This window comes from Phasianus colchicus, chromosome 5 (assembly GCF_987193195.1).
Source record: "Phasianus colchicus chromosome 5, bPhaCol1.hap1.1, whole genome shotgun sequence".
Lineage (NCBI taxonomy): Eukaryota > Metazoa > Chordata > Aves > Galliformes > Phasianidae > Phasianus > Phasianus colchicus.
This window is the reverse complement of record NC_143440.1, coordinates 13,059,702-13,085,520: the sequence shown is the minus strand read 5'-3', so window position 1 is coordinate 13,085,520 and position 25,819 is coordinate 13,059,702. Positions and strand designations below refer to the sequence as shown.

Sequence of the window (25,819 nt, the reverse complement as noted above, 5' to 3'; positions counted from 1 at the left end):
ACATTTAGGAAAATGTGCCTTAAAAAGCATCTGAATGTCTTTAATTTTGCAGTTCTCTATACTTACCACATAGTCCCAAAGCTTTTGGTTCTCTGGTAGTATTAAACTCTATAATCATCACACCTGTGTTGTGAAACCACTGAATTTTGATTTTTGTTGGGGTCTCAACTGAATACATGAAGCCTGAATCCTCTACTTTGTATCCGTATTTTCTAACAGTAGGCCAAGCAAATCTTGAATTTACTGTTATCTAAAACACACATAGAGAAGATTTTAAATGTCAGGCACCAAATGCTGCAGAAGAACAACTATGGCTGGATTTTCAACAGCATAGGAATCTAACTCATAACTAATTTCAAAAGAAGTCAGGCTCCACAAAGCTATCAAGGCACTAAAGGGACCAGTGGTTCATTTTAAATGCCTTGCTTTGTGACTTACCTCATTAACTGTCCTTTTATCATAATTTGACTCTGAATTTACAAGCAGTTTACTGAACTCCAAAGTGCTAACAATGAAATATATTTCCTGTTGTGCCCTACTCTGATCTTCAGTATACACACGAGAAGGCAGCTGATGATTACGGAAGTAAGATGCTATCTAAATTACAGAGGAAAATAAAGCCTCAAAATACTCACTTTTCTACTTAAACGGTTGATAATGATTTGGTTTGATATATAGGTTAAATTCAACATTGCCAGGCACAAGGAAGTGGAATTTGAATTATTCTGTGGAGAAAGCAAAAATTTGTTAACCATAGTTATAAAAACATATACATTAGCTGTCTAATATTTTTAGGTACTGGGACATTGAGGATTGTTTGCACATATTTTGAAGACAGGAAAGTTGCTGATTACTGTACTTTAAGTCCAGTCTATGAGGTTAATAGATAGCATTCTTGCAAAATATACAAACGTAATATTATTGCATTCATGAACTGTGTTCTATCACCTCTTATTTCTTTCATTCTGGAAAAGATATAGGAGAATATCTGTTTGGACACTGAAAAATAAGACACATAGCCAAGGTGAGTAGAAATGGGACAGGGACTGGTGAATTTATGTGATAAACGAATCTTAAAGAAGAAATGAATCAGAAATACATGCACACGTTGAGATTCAAGGTTCCAAACAGAGGATGAATAGTATTTAATACAGTGGAAAACAAAAATTCTGAAGGTCAGAAACAGATCTGTTTTCTCCTTTCAATCATACTGAGCTTCTGAAATTAACTTTCATAAGGTACTATTCATGACCAACTCTTGAGATGAACATCTATATGGACATCAGAACTACCTAGCTTTCATAGAAGAAACTGGGGTTAAAAGAATTTTGTAAATGCTCATGAGCAATTAACTCTTCACAACATAAAGCCAACCTCTATACTACCCATTAGGATAGGATATTCTGTAATTGCTTCCCATAGGGTTTCTCTCTTTCCTCTCTGAAATAGCAAATACTTGTGTCTGTCTGAAACTTGTAATGTGCAAGGTAGTCTAATTTAGCCTAACAATACTACGTTCTTTTAGGCTCTCAAGATTGGTCATTCCAGTAAATTTTCCATATGAAAATATGGAAAAGTGGTGCATTTAAATACTGTACTGGCCTTGAAACCAATTTAGAGCTGAATGAACATAGGGAATTCGGATTTGTGAATCCTCACTCTGCAAGGTATGGTCTGATGAAATGCAGAGAGTGAATGCTGCTTTGGAAAGTTCTTTCTAGTTCTTTATATATCCTCTTTAGTGCAGTAAAGTCGAGTAAACCTAGATACACAAAAAAATAGCACTCTACACCAATACTTTTTACATGACAGTACTCACAAAAGTGACTAATAAACATCATCCACTTATTCTCTCACAACACTGTCTATTCTACACATAAAATAAGGTAATATGGATCTGCCTCCCACCTTTCAGCTGCTTCCAAAGAAACTTTATCCAACTCTTAAATGCTGAAAAGTGCAAGTATAATTCACAGACATTGCAAAGGAGTGAATAATTTGCCACAATTACAGACTAGTAGTTTTATTGACAAGGATGCACATTAGAGGAATATATATGTAATTCATTCCCAAGATGCATCTTATTAGCAGTGCTCGACACCCTTTGTGAGTTGATAAATGATAATTACCATTCTACAGTCAAGGACATGGATGGCTATAGTTTCATCTTGAGTCTGACTAACAATGTATGACGCTTCTTTGAATAAAGCCAAACGATTTCCATCATATGTTACAACACTCAGATCAGAAAAAATTGTGCAACGACCTAAGGAAAAAAAAAAAATTGTATTTGCTCATTTATTTTAGAGTTTCTGTAAATGTAACAAAATACGAAGATATAGCAATGAACTAACTAAGACTAACTTCTTTGCTGTACAGTTTCAGATATTTAGCACATTTTCAGATTATTTTATTACTATTGCATCCCTGTAAATAGACAGCATAGTCAAATTCTACATAGTCCAATGGGACAATCCACAGTGCTCTGCTATCTGATACATTCATACAATTTTTAGCAGCATAAATTTATAACTTTCACAAACTCTAAACCAGCAAATACACAGATGACAGTGAACCATGTCAGATCTTTAGTTTCTCTCCAGTCTTGTTCATAAGAAGGGAGATCTTGTTTCAAGTTCTCTTCTTTCCAGTCTTACTGCTCTGTTTCAGAGACTGGAGTTCATAAATGGAAATTTACATTGCTTATCTCTGCACAACTATTTTGCCATTATGGACTAAATTTAATTTTCTTTGAGGTTAGGATTCATCCTGCCTAATTCGGCATAATTGGTAGGAGTGACTATAGAACAGCTATGCTGCTAGAGTCCATGAACTGTTAAAAATTAACTTCTCACTCTGAAGCAGATATAAGATATCCCATAAAATCCACTGCCTACATCCACTGTATCTCATCTGATTAAACAGAAGACAGGTCTAAGTCAGACCTAGACAAGTCTGCTGATGCTACCAGAAGCTAATTAAGATATTTGTCCTACACTAAAGGAGCATTTTCATTTCACTTAACTAGATGCAGAACTAGAATTATAAATTTAATTAAACAACAATCTGTACAAAATAGATCTTTCTTTTCTTCACCGTGGTTACAGGAGCTTTGCCTTCTTAAAAATGTATTAAATGGTTACTCAAATTCACTTCAAAAGAACCAAATAATTAAAACTTACATGCACATTCCCACTTTGGGCAGCATTTGTCGCCATTTATTTGAGCAGCATATCCTAAAATTCCACAGCTAGGTTGAGTTGCATTGTATGGGCAGTTCTGCGACTTATTAACTTGAATCAGTTGTCCATCCAAGCAAATGTATTTTATGCACTCATTCTCTGTGAGTGGCTAAGGCATATTTAAAAGACACAAGTAATATCACAATAATGCATAGTATTTGCTCATAAAGCATCCTCCAGGCACCAAATATTTATAAATCCTCATGACAACAATGGTGGAAGATTTAAGCAAAGAGCATCATTGAAAATCTGATCCTGCTGAGGATAGTTTAAAATTCTGTCCTGCTGAAAAGTGCAGAATATTTTTTTTTGTTGTTTACTTTTAATTAAAAGAATTTGAGAGGAAAGTAACATGGATGCGTGGGCAGGAAGGCTACATGATATACAACGTACGTGAACTACATGAAGCATTGCATTTTACCAAAACAATCCCAAATATTCTAGTAACAGTCGCACTCAGGAAACAGAGGTCCAAAACATGGTGAATTGTAACCCTTATGAAAATCATCATGCACAATTAAAGTTGTTCGGACTTACAGATATAACTGTAAAAATAACAAATAGCCCTACCTAATGCAGACATTTAAATCATGAGGATCAAAGTACGTCTCACAAATGAAGGTTTTACCAGCATATAATAGTAACCTGGATTTATTCAAAACCAAACGCAATTACGTTATAACGTTACTCACTGTACAGGATTGGAGGGCTGCTGTTTCTGTAGGCAGCACTGAAGCTGGCTGTGTGACTCCTGGCATGGCTTCAGCTGTTGTCAATCCATCAGCAATTGTTGTAGGCAAACCATAAGGTGGTTTGGTAGATAAATAGGCAAAGGAGGAAACCGATGGAGCTGTTGTATCATTTAGGTGGTCAGATATCGTTAAGAGCAAACTCTCTGAAGGTGTTTGTACTTCAGATGTTATTCCATGCTTGGAAGTTTGAGTAGCCAATGATGCAGCAGCTATAGAAGAAAAAGGTTTTGTTTCAGAGGATGAACGTATTGTGAATGGTATCAATACACTTACATTAGAAGGAGCTGCAGTTGTGTTTGTGAAATATGGAGAATAAAATTTCTGAGGTATTTCTGAGGTAATGGCAACACCTTGAGCGTGGACAGGTTGGACATCCAGCTCTTCTGATTTTTCTGTATCAGGGAACATAAGTTCTTTTGATTTTGAAGAAACAGAAAAATAGGTGGGTTTCACCAAGGTTGTGATGGATTTTGTTACAGTTTCTGTTTTGTCAGATGTTGCTGATGGAGCAGGAATGCTTTGCTCCCTACCTCTTGTTGAAGAGCCTGAAGCTACGTGTGATGAATGGGCAGTAGCTGGAAACACTGTAGTTGCTAGAAAAGTGGAACTGTAGGCAGCGGTTGAAAGTGTGACTTGCTTTGGCAACACAACAGTTTTCTCTGTAGTAGTTTTAACCATTGATGTGGATGCTGTTGAAATCACAGGCGTTAAAAAGGCACCTATGGATGGCTCACTTTCCATCATGATGGGAATTTCTGTTGTTTCAGGTAATAAAACAGATGAAGTTGTAGTTGTTTTAGGAGCTTGACTTGAAGCAAGTGATTCAGTAACTGGGGCTTGCCATGTGGATTTTAGACCAGTATCTGCCTTCTCTGTGGAAATAGAAGGAAAGGCATCTTTTTCCATGGTTGCTGAAGAAGAGGAAATTGCAAGTAATTCTGGTGAGGAAGGGAGAATACTGGTTCCAAAAATAATGTCAGCTGTTTTTCTAGCTGGGACTGTAGACTGCAAAACAGTAGTTCTTGGTACATATGGCTGCGTAACTGAATCAGTTAAAATTAACTCTTTTTCAGTTGGTAAAATAACTCGTGTAGGCTCCAATGAGATAGATAATACATTTGAATGAATACCTTTAGGTAGTGAGGTAGTTAAGGAGGATGAGAAAGTTGATTCTACTGTAGCTTCAGTTGTGCTTAATAGAATTCGTGGCCAATCAGTGGATTTTGTTAGAGTTTCTTCAGGATGCTGGTAAATTGAGATACTGCTTTTGCTTGTCAAGGGAAGCTTAGATGTCTGATGAGCAAGTTCCATTGCCATCGTAGTACGAAGATGTGGTACAGTCACAGCTTTTGTGGTCTGCGCTGGAACTTTATCTCCTGTAGATGGAATAAAAGATGTCTGAGCTGTAGCAGTGGCAGGTTTTACCATAACTGTTATACTTTCAACTGTAGACTGTGATGCTGTAGGAACTACTTTAGTTTTTACTACTGGATATTTTGGTGTGGTTATTACTCTCGGTATTGTTTGTGTTAAAGAAGGTGAAGAAACTGATTGGTCTTCCAGATGCTGAGAGGTAGAGAAAGTGTGAAAAGACTTTGTTACTGGAAGTACAGCATGGGATGTATGCACAGGACTGAGAGCTGTCACTGATGCTTCTTTTCCGTATATGGACAGTGAAGGAAGAGAAGTATTTAAAGAGATTAGAGAGCTTGATGGCAAAGAGGGAAAAACAGATGCCTTTGTAGTGGAGATGCTAGTAATTCTTTCCTCTTCTGATTCATCAGGCTGCGTCGGTAACAGTGTGGTTTCAGATGCACTAAGAAGAGTATCTGGAGATCCAGTGAAGGACATTGTTTGAGCTGATTCTCTTTTCAGAGATATGGAAGGAACTGTAGCAGTTTCTTTTGATGAGATAAAGGTTTTCATTGCTGATGTGGCAGTGCTACCTGAATACACTGAAGTGCTTTTCTTCTCTGTACTTAAAACCAGAGGTGACTTGGTAAATGTTTTTCCAGTTGATTTTGCTTCTAATTCAAAAGGTGATGTTATTTCAGAAGTTACCTTAACAAACAAAGGAGGAATTCTGGTAGTCTCAGGTAAAACAGGGTATTTAGTGTATAATGTAGTCAAGAACTCTGTTGAATTTAGAGCTGTGTATGATGGATATGCTGTACTTGACACAGTTTTAAATGTTTTTTCTAATTCAGTCAGAACTGGAGAAGCAGGAGTAGGAACTGACCCTGAAGGTCTTCCTGGAGAAAGACCGATGGGTTTTCCAACTGTAGAAGTAGGATGCAGTGAATATGGAAGGAAATGGGAGCTAGATGTATGCTGCACGTGAGGTGTTACTTCAGGAGTTTCTTTTTCTTGTGTTGTAAATGGTAACAAAGTTGTTTGCAGAGTTGCTGTCTTTGGACCTAGAGTTGTAGTGAAAGGTATCCCCACAGCATCTGTCAGATGGTGAACCTTTTCAGTAGGAAGTTCCGTAGTCACCTTTCCTACTGAAGGCAGTGTGGATGCTGGTGAAAGTATAGTCTTAGTGCTCTGTTCAGTTAAAACAACTGCTGTTTTCGTCACTTCTGAAGATGGTGGTTTCAGCAAAGATGAAGTAGTGATCACAGGAGAAAATGATGTTTCTGTAACGTTAGGTACTGTGGTAGAAGAGTAGCCTATGCTTGTTTTTGTCATTTCTGAAGTTGATGTTAAGTTTGCTGATGATGTATACGAACGTACACCCAGAGGTGATAATGTGGAATCCTGGGGCTGATACAGAGTAGTTTTTTCTGTTCTTGATTCAAATGAAGAGGGCATAAATGTTGCAAGTCCTTCAGGTTTTACTTGTGCTTCCTTTGTGGAAAGTGCCATTGTGGCTATTTCTGATATTTCCATTATTTTAGTTCTGACTGGCAATTCTGTTGTTTTAAATGTAATTGGTGCCCCAGTAAAAATAAAAGTAGAAACTGGTTGGCCTTCTAATTCTGTGCTTCTAGACACTGCATGTGGAGCAGTTACTATCAGAGGTTCTGTAGCCCTCAGAAGCTTAGTGGAACCACTACTGATCATTTGTATTTTTGTGGAGGTAGCTGAAGTGACAGGAGATGGAAACAGAGAAATATCAGCAAGAGAAGACAAGCTTACATTAGATTTTGCTGTCTCAGGCATTGTTGCAGTTCTCCTCTCAACTGATGTCATTTCTCTTGGCTGTGAAGAAACATATGATGATAAAGTTACGGCTAGAAGTGTTGTATTGGATGCTATAGCTGAAAATTTAGTTTTCTCTGTAGTTGCGGGGAGTTTCAACTTTGAAGCAAGTGTTGTTTTCATGTCCATTGTTGCATTTAAGGGAAAGGAAGTTACCACTTCACTGATGGCTGCCAAAGTTGTACTAAATGTTAAGTGGGAAATTGCTGGTGTTTGAATGCTGGGAGGCAAAGGTGAAGTACCATCTGCAGGTTCAATGCCTGGAATCAGACAAATAAATGGTAGTCTGACATTCATATCTAAATTACAGACAAAGCTAGTGAAGCTAGAAAGATTATATAACAATTCATACAGCTCTGATCTTCTCAACTGCCTTTGAGCTTCTAAAATTGGTTGATGCTCAGCTGAACATGAGCCAGTAGAGTGCCAATGGCATCCTGACTTGTATCAGAAATAGTGTTGTTAACAGGAACAGGGAATTCATTGTCCCTCTGTACTCAGCTCTGGTGACGCTACATCTTGAGTACAGTGGTCAATTTTGAGCCTCTCACTACAAGAAAGACATTGAGATCCTGGAGCATGTCCAGAGAAGGGCAGTGAAGCTGGTGAAGGGTCTGGAGCACAGGTCTTATGAGGGAGCAGCTGAGGAAGCTGATGTTGTTTAGTCTGGAGGAAGCTCAGGGGAGACCTTACTGCTCTCTACAACTACCTGAAGGGAGGTTGTAGTGAGCTGAGGGTCAGCCTCTTCTCTAGTGAGAGCTAGAGAAGAACTAGAGGGAATGGCCTCAAGTTGTGCCAGGGGAGATTCAGGCTGGACATTAGGAAATACTGCTTTTCCAAAAGAGTGGTCAGGTGCTGGAATGGGCTGCCCAGAGAGGTGGTGGAGTCAGCGACCCCAGAGGTGTCCAAGTAATGTTTAGACAACATTTTGAGGGATGTGGTTTAGAGAGAACTATTGGTGATAGGTGGATGGTTGGACTGGATGATCTTGTCTTTTCAAACCTTGATGATTCTATGAAAATTCAGAGGTAAACTCAAAAATAAATTTCAGTAAGTTGCTTCACATTTCACATTACTGAAATGTTTTACGAAGAGAATTTTTGTAAAATGTTAGATTTGTGAAGAGTTAAACTATTTTAATTCAATTGCATGTTCAGTGAAATCTTAAGATTTGCATAACTAAGGTCAGAGTTACACCAATTTAAGCACCCTTATTTAAAAGTTTGACTAAAATATCACCTCACACATTAATAAGCTAAATATATCATGCATAATATGCACAATTTTTCAAACATACAGTCTTCAAAATACACGCATCTTTGAGTGACTTCATCCAGCAACATATTGAGAGGACATGCAGGGATGCAGCCTTCCACTCTAAAAGAAAAACAATACCATTTACATAAACAGTATCTTCTGGATCAAGTAATTAAATTTCAGGCAAACACTGTTTATACTATCTTTTTTAGCAGACATCCTTGCTTTCTCTCATCACCTCAGTGTTCTCCTTCAAAATGTCACTGATATGGCATACATTCTCACAGATCAAAGCTAAAGCAGGAACTTTGCAATTAACCTGTGAAATGGAAGTTCACATTGTAAACACTATTACTTAAAAAATGCCAAACCTTTTTTGCACACCAAAGTCCAAATGTCACTTTTACAAGACTCAGTACAAGTTTCAATCCTGCTGAAAAGCACAGAGTACATAAAGGGAAAAGGCAAAGATGTGGCTGTTGCAACACTATAGTTGAGCGTGGTGAGACAATTAATCAGGTTGCCCAGAATAGCTGTGGATTTTCCATTCCTTGAAGCGTTCAAGGCCAGTGAATGGGGCTTTAGGCAACTTGATTTAGTTGGAAGTATCCCTTTCTATAGTAGGGAAGTTGAAGCTAGATTATAGTCCCTTCCAATCCAAACCATTCTGTGATTCTATCCCAACAAAAACATAAGGGCACAACTATCTGAAACAAACATCACTTTTTTTTTTTTTTTTTAAATCAGTGCACTCTTATTCTTTCCAAAAGAAAGAAAGAAAGAAACAATCCAAAAGTTCCAAATACTTGTTGTTACAGACTCTGACAATACTTAATACTGGTGGCATCTGGAAACTTCACTTTCACGTAGCTGCCACAGCAGTTTCAATTCTTTCCTCCTCTACTCATCTTCCAAATTAATACAGTCCTTCTATACTGACCCTATGTTTGGTTACTCATATGCCTATTATTATGCAAATTACAAAGTTTTACATTTACAAAAACTTACTTTGGTACTGTCTGACAGTTTTTTCCCAAAGGATCCCTGCAGGTTTTGAAACATGGGCTTGCACAGGCATCATAATGCCATTCACATGCAGAACGTGATAGAAGTTTTACATCTGAAAAACAACCAAGATCTGTTAATGTCATTTATTTCTAGAAACATACACACGTCTCGCTACTTCAAAAAAATAAGTCAAACACTATTACAAATGAAAAAAAAACAACCCCCCCAAGAAAATCACATGTATCTACCCAACTTGCCTTCAGAATATCTAAAGCAGGCAGATAGTGTTTACTTAAATGCTTCAAGCCCAGATAATGAAACTCAAAGTGCAAGCTCAGATAGAGGAAGAGTTGAACTCCAAAGTGGAAATAAATGGAAGTAAGGATCAGCTACAGTTCTAATGCTTATTAATTTATTCAGAATGAACATAAAGAAGAAAAATAAACAGACTCAGTTATAGATTGAATATAAAACCTCAGAGAAGCAAATTCTCAGTAATTTATGGATAACGTATGTGGGTGTATATACTTGCATGTTCAAATGCATTATCATATTTTCTTCTTCACTACAACCTTGTCCCACCTGTGTGCAGAACGGCTCCCACGTCAATGCTAGATGCACAGCCAACAGGCTCTTCCAGGTCTGTGTGGCTTAAGCAATGCATCTGGATTTTGCTACCTGAACTACGACTCACTACAGCTCCCTTGTGTACCAAGGCAAGGCAGTACGGCTTACAAAGAATTTCAACTTTTGTCTTCTTGCTTTTAAGTTTTGTGGATCTTTATTGATGCAAAGAGGCTAGCTCTTTTACACCTTCTTGAAGACATTCATCCTTCCCTGAAGATCCTAAGAAATTGCTTTTTCCTGCAAATTTAGGACATCTGCACTCATGGGTAGTTAGTTCTCTGCCATTATTAACCATAAATATCTTTCTTCTTAGTAAAAACAATTCTCTTCAAACCGAACTATAACTCAAACTAAGTTGTCTTTGTCCTTCTTATAGTTCAAGAGTGTGCATGTTGCCATCTAGTGTTATCCTTTCAATAGTGGTGTTCTATCCAAGGATTTAAACTGTCACCATTTTCAAAAACGTGACTTTGAAGACAATAACAAATACACTTACATAATTACATTTCTATATAAAACTAAGTACACTTCACTGAATTAATCTGAGCCCTTGAGTGAAGCCAACTTACATATATTTAATGGAGGAAGGGAATTATTTATGCACATTTTGCTGAGAAATGTATGGAGCTTTGCATAAAAAGGCAGGTCGAAGTGAAAAGGTTTAACGACACTTGAAGATGATGTATGACAAAAAGACAATATACCCAAGATTTACTAGAACAGGTTATCATCACCCTAACATGGACCAGCAATCACAGAATATTCTAGTGCAACCTAGGAAATCTCATTCAGATTACCCAAAAGTACATACACAGACAGATCCATAACTTCTAACTCATGCCATAAGCCTCACCACTAACAGTAAAAAGAAGTTCCAAACAACAAATGCACAAGCTTTGCAGAACATACATAAACCTCACGAGGAATGTCAGTTTGAGTTTAGCAGAAGAGTGATCTTGAATTAACACTGCTAAGTGTGGAACTGACATACTTTTTCCTGTTTTTCACACAAGCTTAGACTCACAGTGATAGCCACATTTGCCTCAAGTACTCCTGCAGATTAAGTTCACGGAGTTTGCAGGTGCTGCATGACTTGGGAGGAGATAGTGACAACCTGCACATAATTTGTTGCTCACGAATACCACTTCCTGCAAAGAACTAACAAAATCATGCTTTTCTGCAAATTTTGCCTCTGCGTCTGCAGAACAGAAGACAGACAACAGATGAAATCAGGAACCTTGTCATAGAAACTGTTTTCAAAGGAGAACTGTAGATGGACATTTAATTTACTAGTCCGTAGATGCAAAGGAGTTGAATGTGACATGCCAAGTTGTATTTGTTTGGTTTTTTTTTTTTTGTAGCATGTAAATTGCATAGAAGTCCAGATCACCACAGGAAGATTTGAATATATTCCATGGATTAGTTTCCAGTGTCTCAAAAATTCAGTACATCTCAGTAAATCCATCAGATATAGTGAAATATATGCATTAATATCAACTATGAGAAAATGCCTTTACAACATTATGCAAATTTCAGTTTAATCGTTCATCATGTTTTAACTTCTCACTGTTGACAGCATCACTTTTGTAATCCCTAAGCAGCCCAAGCTAATGAACTGTGCTAGTCACCATAAAAATAATAATAAAAAATAAAATTAAAAAATAGTTCCTGCTTGAAAAGCTTACATTCAGTGGAGATCAGGCAGGAAATGAAGGGGAATTTAAACAGGCACAGAACCTTGTTCTGAACTACAATGAACTCAAAGCCAAGCCAAGAGAATAATGAACTATTTCTAAACCTAACATAATGGATATTTTTGCCTATTTTCACTACCTTTGCATATAAATCATAATCTTAATACACAGTCATTAGGGTATAAAGAAAAATGACAACATGCTCTAAAGCCCTTTAAATCTCCTTCTCCCTCCCTAAACTGAAGGAAATACATATTTCTCTCTCTCTCTCTTTTGATTTTAGACATTAACTTTCATGCCAGTCAGCCCTAGAGTACTGCTAATCCAATTACAGAAAATACCATAGCTCATTAATTGTGATTACTGGTGAGATTTCACCAGTGAAACTGTGGATTTCAGCAGTATTATGGCATGAAGGCCTTATGCTACCCGGGAAGCTAATCAGCCACCTCCAACACATGCTTCCCATTTTTATACTACTTAAATTCCCCCACCAGCAAACAGTAATAGGAGCTTACTGTATTCTGTGTACAGTTCACTCCCAACAAAAGAATGATACACAGTTTACAGATAATGAGTCATGGTTCTTATATCAGGCATATGCTCCTCAAAAGGATTTGTCATGTCATTTGGAAATAACCACGTGCATCCCAGTGAAGTCTATCAGCACTGTCTTCTATCTGATGACATAGCAAATCCTTAATAAAATGGCAAAATATACCTCACCTTGGATTGCAATCATCCCACTAAATATGTCCTCATTTATTTTGTCTAACAGGAGCTAAACATATAAACGTGTTACGGTACTGTAGAAAGCTTTCATATCAATACAGTATACACTTGGCTAAAGACAATGTATTAAAAAATAGTTCCCAAACCTATACATAATTTTCTCACTTCCTTGGGCATCAGAAAAACATTTACAATCTTCATTCCTTCTGGTTTTCAACAACTATCTGGAGCTTTTAGAGAAGGTCCAGAGGAGGGGCACAAAGATGATCAGAGGGCTGGGAGCATCTCCCTTGTGAAGACAGGCTGAAGGAGCAGGGCTTGCTCAGCCTGGAGAAGAGAAGGCTGCAAGGTGACCTCACTGCAGCCTTCAAGTACCTAATGGTAGCCTATAAACAGGAGGGGAGTCAACTCTTTCCAAGGGCAGATAATAATGGCAGTACAAGGGAAAATGGTTTTAAGCTGAGGGAGGGAAAACCTAGACTGGATATCAGGGGGAAGTTCTTTACCAAGAGAGTGGTGAGGTGCTGGAACAGGCTGCCCTGAGAGGTTGTGGATGCCCCATCCCTGGAGCTGTTCAAGGCCAGGTTGGATGGGGCCCTGGACAGCCTGGTCTAGTACTAAATATGGAGGTTGGCAGCCCTGCATGCAGCAGGGGATTGGAGCTTCATGATCCTTGAGGTGCCTTCCAACCCAAGCCATTCTATGATTCTATGACCTAATAAATAATATTATTTCTCATAACATCAGAGTCTGCTAGTGATGTTGAGTTACAACAACCCTGGCCACAGTTTGTGTGTTTTGACAATTCCTACTAGTTTACAAGTCCATCCTGCTATTTTTTATATTGACATCTACCACCCACTAGGACCTTTGCCACTGTCAGAATGTTGATGTATTTGCAATTTCTGCTATACTAAAAAAATTCCAGTTTACTTTAAAAAGGGTGGGGGGAAGAACCTAAATTTTGAACTATAAAGACTGTATTCAGAATAAAAGTTTTTAAAAACATGAAAAAATAAAATTCTTACACTTTCATTCTCGTGTGACACTTTTTGTTGTTCTTCTCAGACTTCAAATAATTTGGAAGGAAAAAAATCTGATTCAGTTACCTCTATTTATAACAGCAGCAAAACTCTGCTTAGTAACTCAGATTGCCAATCTCCTCAGCTACAAGTTTAGAAACATGAAATCCTATCTAGCCACTTAACACATACAAACTACCAACAAACTCTGCTCATGACTTTCAAGTTTTGCAATGAGAAATGTAAGGAAATATCATAGAAGAAAAAAAAAGAACTCTGTGCCCTAGCAAAAACATAATTAAAAATAAAATGTAATTTGCCTACCCCTCAAATACTTAAGCTTTAGTTTATTATACTGTTAGACTAATATAATCCTGTTAACATAATTATCTATTCTCCTCCTATTTACTCACTCAAAAGCCAGGAGGGCAAATGCTTGTATTTGTGGTATAAGTAAGAAAGATGTTATAATTCCAGGGAACATCAGTTCAATTCCAACAGCTACACAGGTGTGTTAATGGTCATAGCTGGAATTTGCAGGTACAACAAGAGTTGCTCAGAATTATCCAGTACCAAGTCCAGGTTATGATCTTTGGGACTGGCAAAGCACTGGAGCTCAAACTAAACTTAAAAGCAATGCATTGTAATTAAAACAGGATGGGTTAAAAAAATTCTATTGATGGAAATGGGTAAAACTAAGTTGAAGTTTAGCCAGTCAACTATGTTATATATAAATTAAGATGGAAGAGGCTTTTATTAAAAAAGTATATATTTTCATTTCCAGTTTTGTACAATTTCTGAATATTTCAGTTAAGATACAAATACTAAAAAGAACCAAAATGTCCTGTGTGAAGCACAAACACTGATAGATACTTGTGTGCAGTGCACATATACCCACCTACATCTTGAGATTTTAAGTTTTGCTGAAAATTCTGAGACAGGCTTTCCTCTACAACAACTTAGTTTCTAAAGCACGTAGCTAACAATACTAAGAACTCTGTCACAGAATTTGTATAAAACAAGTCACATTCTTATAACATTAACCCACAGTGATATTAAAATGGATAGTATGTTATTATTACTCTATGAATGGTAAAAGTCAATTAGTTTGAGCATATGATTAAAAAAAGAATGGAAACTACAGGTATATGCATAAAAATCAGTTTCCTTCCTCCTAACTTTCCCTAACTAATGATTTCAAATGTGAATTGACAGCTTTTGCACAACATTCCTGTCTCTGCTTTTCTGGTAAGACAAACTGTATTCTTTCAGCTTAATACGTAATAATCCATTGGTTGTAAAGAAAACCCTGCAAAGAACGTGAAGTCATTTTCTTCTGAAAATAAATATTTTCTTGTGAATACACATACTCTAGATAGTCAAATTCAGTTATCAATTCAGACTCTCAAGTGTGGGAAGGAGGGCAAAGAAATCTGACTATAATTAAAACAACTCAATTTAAGAACTGAAGCGACCATATTTGGAAAACATTTTCCAGTTCAGCCCACCCTGTCTGCGTAATTCATAGTCAAGGTATCTGAATGTGACAATATTTACTGCTATGAAACTGAAAAAAGTGACTCGTCAGCTGACTTTCAATGACCGTGTATCTATTGCTGTGATGATAGGGTCATTTAAAATTCTTCCTTTTGAACGTGCGTCACAGAGCATGAAGAAGTCTCATGAGGAACTTTCTGGCCAAGGGGATTTACTGGGCCTATTATTCTGCTCCTGATATTTATCCTCTGATTCCAGAGGAATAGCTGTTCCTGGTTCAAGAGTTTCTGATCTAATATGCAAAGCATTTACAATAGTCAGCAGGAAACCCAATATGCTTTTGCCTGTGCACTTGGAGCTGGTGTAACTTTTCCATTAACTAAAACAAATGCTGCTGTATTTTTAGACCATGTAATTACCCTACATCAGCAGGCTGGGCCTTGTGAACGTACACTGGAGAAAGATTCAAGCCCTATGTTTCTCTGCTTATAAAATTCTGAAACCCAAGCCCTCGGATGTGGTGATTAATGAAATGCCTCTCGATCATTTGATCTGATCCCACATGCTGAGGTGAATTGTTTTAGTTTTCCACTGGCATAGATAGGATTTTTTGCTATAATGACTGAATGGTAAAGACTTCACACTTGAAAAGATATACCACTCTGTGTTAATGGATGACCACTGAGAATTGGAACACGTTTTAACCTTCTTCATTCCTGTCTCAAAGATAAAAGACGAAAGGAGATATTTTTGTTACATCCAAAAAAAGTTCTTCGCTTTAAATGCTGTACGAACATCCTGGTAACAGGCTCAGCCCATAACTCTGCCGTTCAAAAACCTCAACAGCTCTGCAATTACAAGCATTTGTCAAGAGACAACAGGCATTTGGCAATGACAAAACCTGTCATTTTTTCAGAAGTTGGAGTGTGCCAGTCAACAGCTGCATTAGGCTGTCATCATAACGCACCACAAAACAGCAGCAGATTCACAATGCTACCATTAACACTTTAATTCAATGTTTTGATAACAAGAAGCTCCACGAGGCACACAGTTGGCCTCTTCTGTCACAGGAGTCAGTGCTTGCTTCAGATTTGCCTGTGCCAAGAGATTCAAACTGATCACTATAAAACAGCCAGGCAATGATTCATTTGTTAAAATATTTCACTTTTGTTCTTTTTGTTTTTGTTTAAACAGTTTTGATTTCAGAGAATGAAGAATTGATTTAAGAAAATTGTATTACCAAGGACACCTTTAAAATACTTCTGCTATCCCAACAAATTAATTACCATTACATTTAAAGTGTCAACAAAATAAAAAGCATTAGAACATAAAAATAATAGTTACGATGATTTGGGAACTTTACATACCACGTAAAGGCCAGTGGAGCCAGCAAGTAGCTGTTGATATCGAGGTTCATGAATAAAAGTCATATAGATACATCAGAAATATCTGATGTATCAACCCAAACTGACAATAATGCAAATGATAGTTTCATGAATAATCTGCTACGTTTTTGCTTTACAGGACAATATAAATTCTTGTGTCTCATTCTGATCTTTAACACCATCTTCAGGACACAGTTCTCTAGAGTTTAAGAGAATGTTTTTCCTTACTAATCTGAAACTGGCTGAGTTTGATCAATTCTGGAGTCCTAAATGTATGGTGTTGTTAGTCACTGGTTCTCATTGGAGCAACTTCTGCATCCAGCTCCAACAAATCGTCCTAAGAACGTTGCCTACATTTCTGATCTTTACACTCAGTGGAATGTGATTACTGTTATAGGAATCTCTCCAGAAGGTAGAAACCAAAGTCTCCATTACAGCTCCTGAATATGCAGCAGTCCAATAAACTTTAGGGAAACAGATAACTAGATCCCCAAGAAGAGGCCTCTATTTCCACTGCACTTGAAATGCTAGCAGTAAATATCTGAAAAGGCAGAGCCTTTTGAGAGTGAGAACATGGATAAAGCTAAAGTTGCTTTTAAGGGGAAATGCAAAATTTGAGGAATGCACTCTTCAGGCTATGTCTTTTGCACTGAATGGCATGACCTCTGATAAGAAGGCTACAAAGTTTGCAAGGAGAACTCATTGTACTGAAAACACTTCAAGTGACAATCAGAGGGAAAGGAGAAAACACCATGCTTTTAGACAAGCATTCATTTTTTTCTATTCTCTTTATGAAATCATTTATCTGAATGAATTTCCTGTTGCTTAAGAATTTCATCACAAAGTAAGTACGGCCCAGAAACACTGTACTCATCTATTAATATCCAAAACCAATGGCAAATACAGTGAAGTCATGAGGATATTTAATGGCTTATGACAAGAAAAACAATCACATCCTTACTACAGAGCTCAAAGAAGATTTTGAGGAAGAGTGTCACAAAGAGGTTAACAACAGCTCCCAGTTACATTGGGGAAAAGTTCATCACCTCTTAAAATGCCAATAGTATCTGGCCTGTATTTCCATAGGAAGCAAACTGCTGTTAATAAAATATAAATTTGATTACCTACCCACAAGTTTTAGAAGTATTGACAGTCTGAACTCCTCTGAATGATGGTACTTCAAAAGCTCAACTGAAGACATTGAAATGTGGATGAAGTATCCCGGTTTTGCAAATGACTCAAAGGAACTATATCCTGAAAGCCATGTATTTTTGTGGATAACAAATGTTGATTTGTTGTGAAACTCTTCGCTTTTTTTCCATTTAGAAAGAACAAGGGTATTACCGGAGGACAACTGAATAAAATAATTAGGTCTCTCAGCTGCTTCAAATGAAACCAAGTTGGAATCTGAAAAACACAGAGGACTCATTTATGTGCTTTAATAAACTAAACTCATTCAAATGTAACATTATTGCTATCAGTAGCATGAGCAACATAAACAGCATTGGCCTTATCAATAAAAACAGAATTTTAAGGAAATATTCTATATATGTATTACAGAATTCTAGGTTAATGAATGTTTCTTTTTCTAAATTCACTTAAAATAATCTTCTTGTAATGTTTGCAATCAGAAGCATATAGCTCAAGAGCTCAGCCTTGCATTAAAAATAAATTCAAAAATGGTATTTTGCATTCAGCTTGCAGCTTTGTGTCTGCATCTCTAAGCAGCCAGCTCTCTAGCCTTCCCCCTAACAACATTAACAGCAAAGACATTTTGACAAATGTACCCACACAATACCTTACCCTTAAAACAGTACTGTTGATTTCAAGCAAGCCTTTGTACAATCAATGGCAGAGTGGAGATTTTGAGCCTGTTACAGGCATCTGTTACTCACAGAATTACTTCATTCTGTTTTGCTGTAAATTCTGCTCTTCTGCAGAAAGCAGTCATTAAACTACTGTAAAATCAACTAACCCACCAGGCCCAGATAGCATTTCTTAGAAAAAAAATTTAAGAAAGAGCTCAGAAAATAAACGATCTCTATTAAACAGATACTTTATATTCTTGTATAACAATCCTGGAAGAGTTGATTGTTTTCTGCGTGTAAAAACTATGACTTGAAAAACACAAGAATATCTTTTTTAATAGATGTCTGTTAGTGATTGGAAAGTAATGAGACAGTCACCATAATTTATAGACTTATAGACCCAAAATTTTCCACTATTTTGGAGGAGGTGAAGAAACAACCAAGAACACAGGTAATATAAATGAGTATGAAAATATGAAAATTACTGCATTGATTTTACGAACTCCTCTATGTCCAAAAAATGAAATTCCATTCTCCTAATTTGGACTGTAAGACAAAATCCACTTGTTAAGTTCTATTTTGAGAGAGAGATTTTATATGAGTAGAACACTGGGAGTGACCTTCACTTTCCAAACCTAAAACAAATACAGAGTACAAGTGTCTCAAAACTATGACTAATAAAAGCAGTCTGGCCCTGGATACTCTATTACATGAGCTCCTGTGCCATTTCTACAGACAACAGTTAATCAAATGCTTGCTTTTTCAACTGACCTACATCCATTTTTTCTGATTACACAAGTGACAGCTACGTTCAGACTGTCCAAATTCCTGATCTGTAGTAAAATTTTATTGAGGCTTGAGTGCCCTGGGGGCAGTGAAATTGGGTATGCAGACTACTATAGCATTTAATCATTGTCACAAAGCGCTGAATATGTTCTTGTAAGTCTTTTATACCTGCCTGAAGGTGTGCAAGATTTATTTTGTCTGCTGAATAAACAGGATCCATTCACTGAGAAACCTAATTCAGGACATGAAGGAGACAAATCCATAGCACATACTTTTAGCTGAGGTTAGAGCCAATGGCCATCTCTGTACATGACAGTAGAGAAAGTATGTGATGGTGACTAAGTGAATAAGAGTATTTTCCTTACAGCACACCTCCCAGTTCTGCCAGAGGAAAAGTGGAGGGGGCAACACATAGCTAAGGCACTGGCTACGATACTGATTGTGATGCTTGTGAAAGTTGTACTTCGGGAGGGATTGTTGTTTATCAAATAAAAGTATCTGTTCATAAAGCTGAAATCATGTTATTAAAATTAATCAAATAGAAATTTTAGCAGACATTTAGGTGCAGAGTTAGATAAAGAGAAAAGGATTTTTTTGACCCAGGTCTACACTTAGATATAAGGAAGTATTAAAGGATAGAACATGCTTTGGCTTAGGCCTCCACATTACAATCACTTTACCATGTGCTTTGGGTTTATAAAGTCCTGAAGTAAGCATAAAGCTCACTACATGTCCAGGAACAATCTCATCTTCTCTCACTGGGAAAACAAAACCATTCACCAGTTTTGCTGCCATTACAAATTCTCCATTGATGTAGCTGAGAAGCTTGTATGGACCCTTTCCCAGAGCTGTTGAGAGAAAATAGACAGAATTACCTTTCACGTCAAGTGTCACAAGTGCTTGAGTCCTAAATATTATGATATAGAGAGAAACTACAGCTGAAAACTCCAGGTGTCATTTGTTAACGACAAACAAAACTACACATCTAGAAAGTATTCGCACTCAGAACTACCAATTTAAATTCTAGAGAACTGTCATCAGCTTCTCTCCTTTCCCTTGTTCTTTTCTACTTCAAAGTTAGCTGAGCCTTCAGTTATTCAGGCAGAAAAGAAAATATTTAGCATAGAAATAGCTTTATCCCCCTCACTGGCCACTCTGGAACATCCTATGATGAGTACTGATGAGCTGGATAAGCAAACAGCAGGAAGAAGTATATGATAACTATGTTTATTTCAAGCTTGTCACATGTACAGCACTCCAGTATATCAACAAATTTTTGCCAATAAATATTCGGTAAGAAAACTAATACCACACTTTATATCTGTTACCATCCAAGTTCTTTTCACTACCAGCACACACTGCAGCCACAGGTGTTAGGGGCACTGTGCTTCCAATCTGTTATAACTGCAAGAAGATCACTTAGTCTCAGATTGCACATAAGACAAAACAGTATGAAAATTTAGAACTGCAATCAACTCACTGAACTACACTTTATTTAAGGGCTTAAATAGTGTAGTGGAATTTAAGTTGAATCACTATCTCTATACTAGCAGTTTTAATTTTAAATCTTTTCAGCCATCTGTGTATCAGAAAAGGTTATTTATTTAGCCATATAATTTGAACCTGACATGTTGCTTAAGTCAGGTTCATACTACATATTGGACTACAGCTTGGTACATCCTCACTAGATAAAGAGGAGGGGAAGGGGGGGGCAGCTGCTGCTAAAGTCAATTCCTCCCCAGGATCTTTCTCAGGCTAAGTTGTTGCAGTATGAAGTCTAGCAGAAGATCAAAACATCATGGACCATCTAAATATGCAGACTGCTCCATGAGCTTGACAAAAAGTAATTACAGAATAAACAGCAGGAATTCTGTTTGCTCCTCACATCAGGTTGGCTTGCAGTGCTTAGATTTTTGTTATGTCTAATGATGCAGACATTCTCAATATGACTTTGAAACAATCTGCATAGAGATTCCAGCACTTCCAGAGTAGTACAGCACCCAGCACAAATTAGCAACTGATGTTTTACTCAAGCACCTTACACCAATTTTGCACCTCCCTCTGAGATCAGTTCTAATAAGCAACAAAACTTGTTGCTCAAAAATGTGATGCTAGGTCAGACATACTAAATCAATAGTTATTCCACATCACAAAAATGTTGAATTATCTTTTTAAGTAGCTTCATCTGGAGGCTGCACAGGAGTTGATTGGTTTGACAGAACCAATGGTTATTAACTCTGGAGTGCAGTGAGCCTTTAAAAGCATACTGCCTCTAGTACTATTGAATGGAATATTATATAAATTACATAATGATTTAATTATTTAACCATTACCCATAAATGCCGAGCAACTGAGTTAATCAGACTTTTGGGAAAGACATGATCAATATTAAAAGGATCATGAAATTACGAGCTATTGGGGAAAAAATTAACCTGTAGAACAGAATTTTGGTTAAATAATTTATCATTTGCAACTGTTTTCATCCACACAGCATTTTTATACAAAATGCAATGAGATAACTTTGGTATAAGGAAGTCAAAGATTATACTGAAATTTTATCAGGTCCCTTACCTTTGTTGAAATATTCACAATCATAAGCTGAAAAATAGAAAGAAAGGATAAAGAAGCTGTGGGCATTCTGCATTTAACAGCTTTTCTGCTACTCTTTATGGTTGAAGTCTAAGCCAACTGCTTGGTCAAGTTAGATCAACACATAACATTTCAACATTTATTGCCAAATTTTTTAGTACCTTAATAAAATTCTTAAATCATACTGATTTAAATAGTATTGTCTACAAGAAATACTAAGCTCACATTCCCATAAGTTGTCTTTTTGCGACCTCTAGTGTTTCAGACTAAGCTTTGCTGTCTTTCCATTCTCATTAAACACACACGCACAATTCCTATAAAAAATAGAGTATACCTCTTGCTCTATGACAAATTTCCTGCGCAACTTAGATCAAACTGCATGTTTTCTTTGACACACTGTGAAATTATATAAATGCTTTTTTTTTCCTTCTATTTTTTTCCTTTCTTGCCCTCTTCCATTACAACTTTCAGGTAGTAACTCTGTTCTGCCATGCATGTGACCCAGGTGCCATAGAAAAAGACCTCAGATAATGTTTTACCTCTCATCATTAGAGAATGAGGATACTAACATAGTAACAAAGTCCTGTTTAAAATCCTATTTGTCTTCATTCAGAAGACTTCTACACATACTTAAAGGGCAGCACTAAGCCACATCTATGTTATTGAGACCTGCTTAATAAGTACAGTTCTACTGAAGTCACACAAGCTGTTAATTGCCTAACTTTGGTCTGAGGGATGCCCTGCATACCACATCCATGAATACTGATTTTCCATGACTTTTTCTTTCACACTACGGGTAAAGGAAGAAAAACTAAGTGCCTATCAGCAATATAAAAGAAGCATGCAATCTAGCTAGACAGAAAACAAACATGGAGACCAGTAAGAGGCAGTCACTTATTTTCTTATCCCCCAAGCAGCTCATTCTCACATCAGTTCTGATAGCATGGCTTAGTGATTCACATCCCCAGACAACTCAGTGTGTTTGATTTCTCAGGTCTAAATCTCATAAATACACAGCAAGCAGTGGCTGTGCTAGTTAAGTAAACTTACGACACACTCTAGGAGTCCTCCAGTCTACAGGAACTCCATGCTGGCAGCACTGATGGGCATATGCTGATATACTTGTACAGAAACATTCACAGTCTCCTCCTTGGTTACAACCACATGTATCTGCCAAGCAGTTTGAGTAAAACCAAGTGACATCAATCTAGAAATATATAAGAAAATATTCATGTACACATGGGCAACAATCATCTCAACACAAAGCTGTGATTCCTTCAAAATTTTAATAACACTTCTAAGCATTAAAGGCTTTAAGTTAAATGTCTGCATTAAATACAAGAGAAATAGATTACTGGAACACAAAATACACACTCAAATGCTTACGTGAGATGCTTTTTCATGGTTTTGTAATATTTAAACCATAATACGCTACATGGAATTTTAGTAAGAGAGACTCAACTGACCACCAGAAAATGTATCTTAGAAGCATTAATAAAGTTCGATATACATAAAACAAATATTAAAGAGTAGGTAATTCTCTTCATATAATTAGAAAACTTCATGGGACAATTAGTCATTGCTTTCCTCCTCAGATTACTTTGGCATATTGTCTTGAGGGAAAAAACTGTCAATATTAATTTGCTGATTCAATTGTAATACATTCTATATGGACCTACACTAATACTTATAAACTTATGGGGAATTCAATTGATACCTTACACAGTTGACTAATCCAGTGTTACATTAGCACAACTTGAACATCATCTTCCATTTTTCCTCCCATATAACATTATGTAGAATAACTGTAAGATTCCTGATTGTCTTTCATACAGAATTTCGCTCCTCCTTATAAACCACTCTAAGTTTTTATGGCATACATTTAAGTCTCAACTTCTGAATATCTTGAAATATGTTATTTTCCATGACATCTAGCTCTGTAAAATCAATTCTCTTTATTCTTGAACTAAACCCAAACCTGTTGACTGTCAGAATAAGTTGCATGGCTTATTTACTTTCATTAGGTAGTTGCTTAAGTGAGGAGATGCATACAATTTCTGGGAATGAGTTTCTCCACATCTGATACTGCATAGAAGCCGTGAATTTAAAGATGCCTGTAAAGCATGCATACTATGTAATACATCTGAGTAAGATTAAGAAAGTCATTACAAATATTCAAATTATGTTCTGAATGAAAAAATAAGTAACAGATTGTATAATTTTTTTCCATTAATTGTGAAGGGAAATAACCAAATAGTTGAATGCTACGTGATGCCAAAGTAGTATTACATCGCATTAACAATCAGATTTCTGTCTAAATCAGATAACTGTAGGTCGTCCTTGTGACAGATCTAATTAAACATTACCATTTTAGGGTTAAATAGAGATGGCTCAGTCTTTACGTTCTTCATTGCGACAGTAATGAAAAAGATTCTGGTATGGAAAATAAGGAGAAGATGTAAAGTAATTTGAGCTGAAGAGCAGTTCTTCTCCAGTAAGACAATGACTTTCACATCTTCCTACATGTGACTTCAACTCACCACTGGATGGCAAGCTTCAAATGCTTCACTAAACAGTATTCCACATTCCTTCTTTGCAAATGGCTCTCTCAGTGGATTCAAACTGCATGGATTCCGAATGTCAGACCTGTCAATACACTTAACAAGAAAGTAAAAATCAAGGGAAGAAACTTGTTTCATTAGTACTTTGTGTTTGAGCTTACAAAATGGGTTTGTTTTGTGGGTGGGTGTTTGAAGAGATGTAAAACAAAAAAACCCACATTTGGGAAAATTAAGAGATTAAGATAAGGAATTAAAAAAGGCTAATCTACTAATGCAAAGAAAATGAAAAATACACAATCTGAAGAAATGTTTTGTGTCTGATAAGTTCACATACATACATAGTTCTAAACAAAGCTTCCAGGCAGTCCTAATCTGTTGTCCTTAGTCACTTAAACTGTTCCCATTTACATAGGTGACAAAGACTTGGATAACTTGCATTAGAAAGGTTAGAAATCAGTTTTTTTTACCCTAACTACTAGGAAGGAAAATATCAGTGAATATCATTGGACATAAGAAAAAAGTTCAGTATTTAACTTTACAACATACAGAACTGTTAGTTAAATAACACACATACATTGACTGACTGTAGAACTGTCACTGTTCAAAAAATCTCTTTAAAAAAAACAGCTGTAGATGAAGAATACTACACTGCATTCTTCTCTACACTTCGGTATTTAGGCAAAAAAAAGGTGATTACTTTATTCTGCTTAATAGATTATTATATCTTTAAGAATCACAGACATAGTGAATTTTGCACTGATGCTTGACTGAGATTTCCAGCAACTTCGGATTTCATTCTAGATAAACTGTATGATGCAAACTTCCAAAATCTGTAAGCAAATACATTTGTTTTACTATGTACCTCTACAGCTGTCCAGCTGTTTCCGAATTCTTGTGAGTTTGTTAATTCAAAATTATCTGGAGTCCTCAGTTCATTTATTGTTTTCAAATCAAAATTTCCACATAACCCAGACAATTCACCCTGGAAAACAAAAACAAAAGCAATCATTTTCCTACATGATATAAAACACTATCAGTCACAACTATTTTCAAAACACGCTTTTTATGTTTCTGTCTTCAGTTGCTCCATCAAAATTCATCAGGGCTCAACACATTTTCACCAGTTTCTGAGCCTGAGATGTTCAGCTATTTGTGATAAGACTGTGGGAAATATTTTATGTCAGTAACATCAGTATTATTTCACAGAATGGCCAGGGTTGGAAGGGACCTCAAGGATCATGAATCTCCAATCCTCTTGCCATATGCAGGGCCACCAACCTCCCATTTAATATCAGACCAGGTTGCCCAGGGCCCCATCCAACCTGGCCTTGAACACCTCCAGGGATGGATGGGGCATCCACAACCTCTCTGAGCAGCCTGTTCCAGCACCTCACCACTCTTTTGGTAAAGAACTTGCCCCTGCAATTCAACCTAAATCTTCCCTCCCTCAACTTAAAATCATTTCCCCTTGTCCTGCAGTTATCAACCCTTTCAAAGAGTTGATTCTCCTCTTGTTTGTAGGCTCCCTTCCGGTATTGAAATGCTGCAATGAGGTCACCCCCCGCAGCCTTCTTTTCTCCAGGCTGAACAAGCCCAGCTCCCTCAGCCTGTCCTCATAGGGGAGGTGCTGCAGTCCCATGATCATCTTTCTGGCTTTT

At 36.9% G+C, this 25,819-nt stretch overlaps 1 protein-coding gene across 1 annotated transcript in view; it reads right to left on the bottom strand.

Annotated features, from left to right (window-relative positions):
• The window catches only part of OTOG (otogelin), a 95,514-nt gene that overhangs the window by 23,545 nt on the left and 46,150 nt on the right, over window positions 1-25,819 (bottom strand). Inside the window, exons 28-40 of the mRNA XM_031614007.2 lie at window positions 25,024-25,143; window positions 24,141-24,257; window positions 22,651-22,807; window positions 21,583-21,609; window positions 19,692-19,859; window positions 17,546-17,824; window positions 9,461-9,572; window positions 8,493-8,572; window positions 3,935-7,455; window positions 3,183-3,351; window positions 2,130-2,266; window positions 636-725; window positions 67-250 (exon numbers count right to left, since the gene is read on the bottom strand). Coding sequence (XP_031469867.2) covers window positions 67-250; window positions 636-725; window positions 2,130-2,266; window positions 3,183-3,351; window positions 3,935-7,455; window positions 8,493-8,572; window positions 9,461-9,572; window positions 17,546-17,824; window positions 19,692-19,859; window positions 21,583-21,609; window positions 22,651-22,807; window positions 24,141-24,257; window positions 25,024-25,143 — 5,161 coding nt within the window. The remainder of the gene's footprint in view (window positions 1-66; window positions 251-635; window positions 726-2,129; window positions 2,267-3,182; window positions 3,352-3,934; window positions 7,456-8,492; window positions 8,573-9,460; window positions 9,573-17,545; window positions 17,825-19,691; window positions 19,860-21,582; window positions 21,610-22,650; window positions 22,808-24,140; window positions 24,258-25,023; window positions 25,144-25,819) is intronic.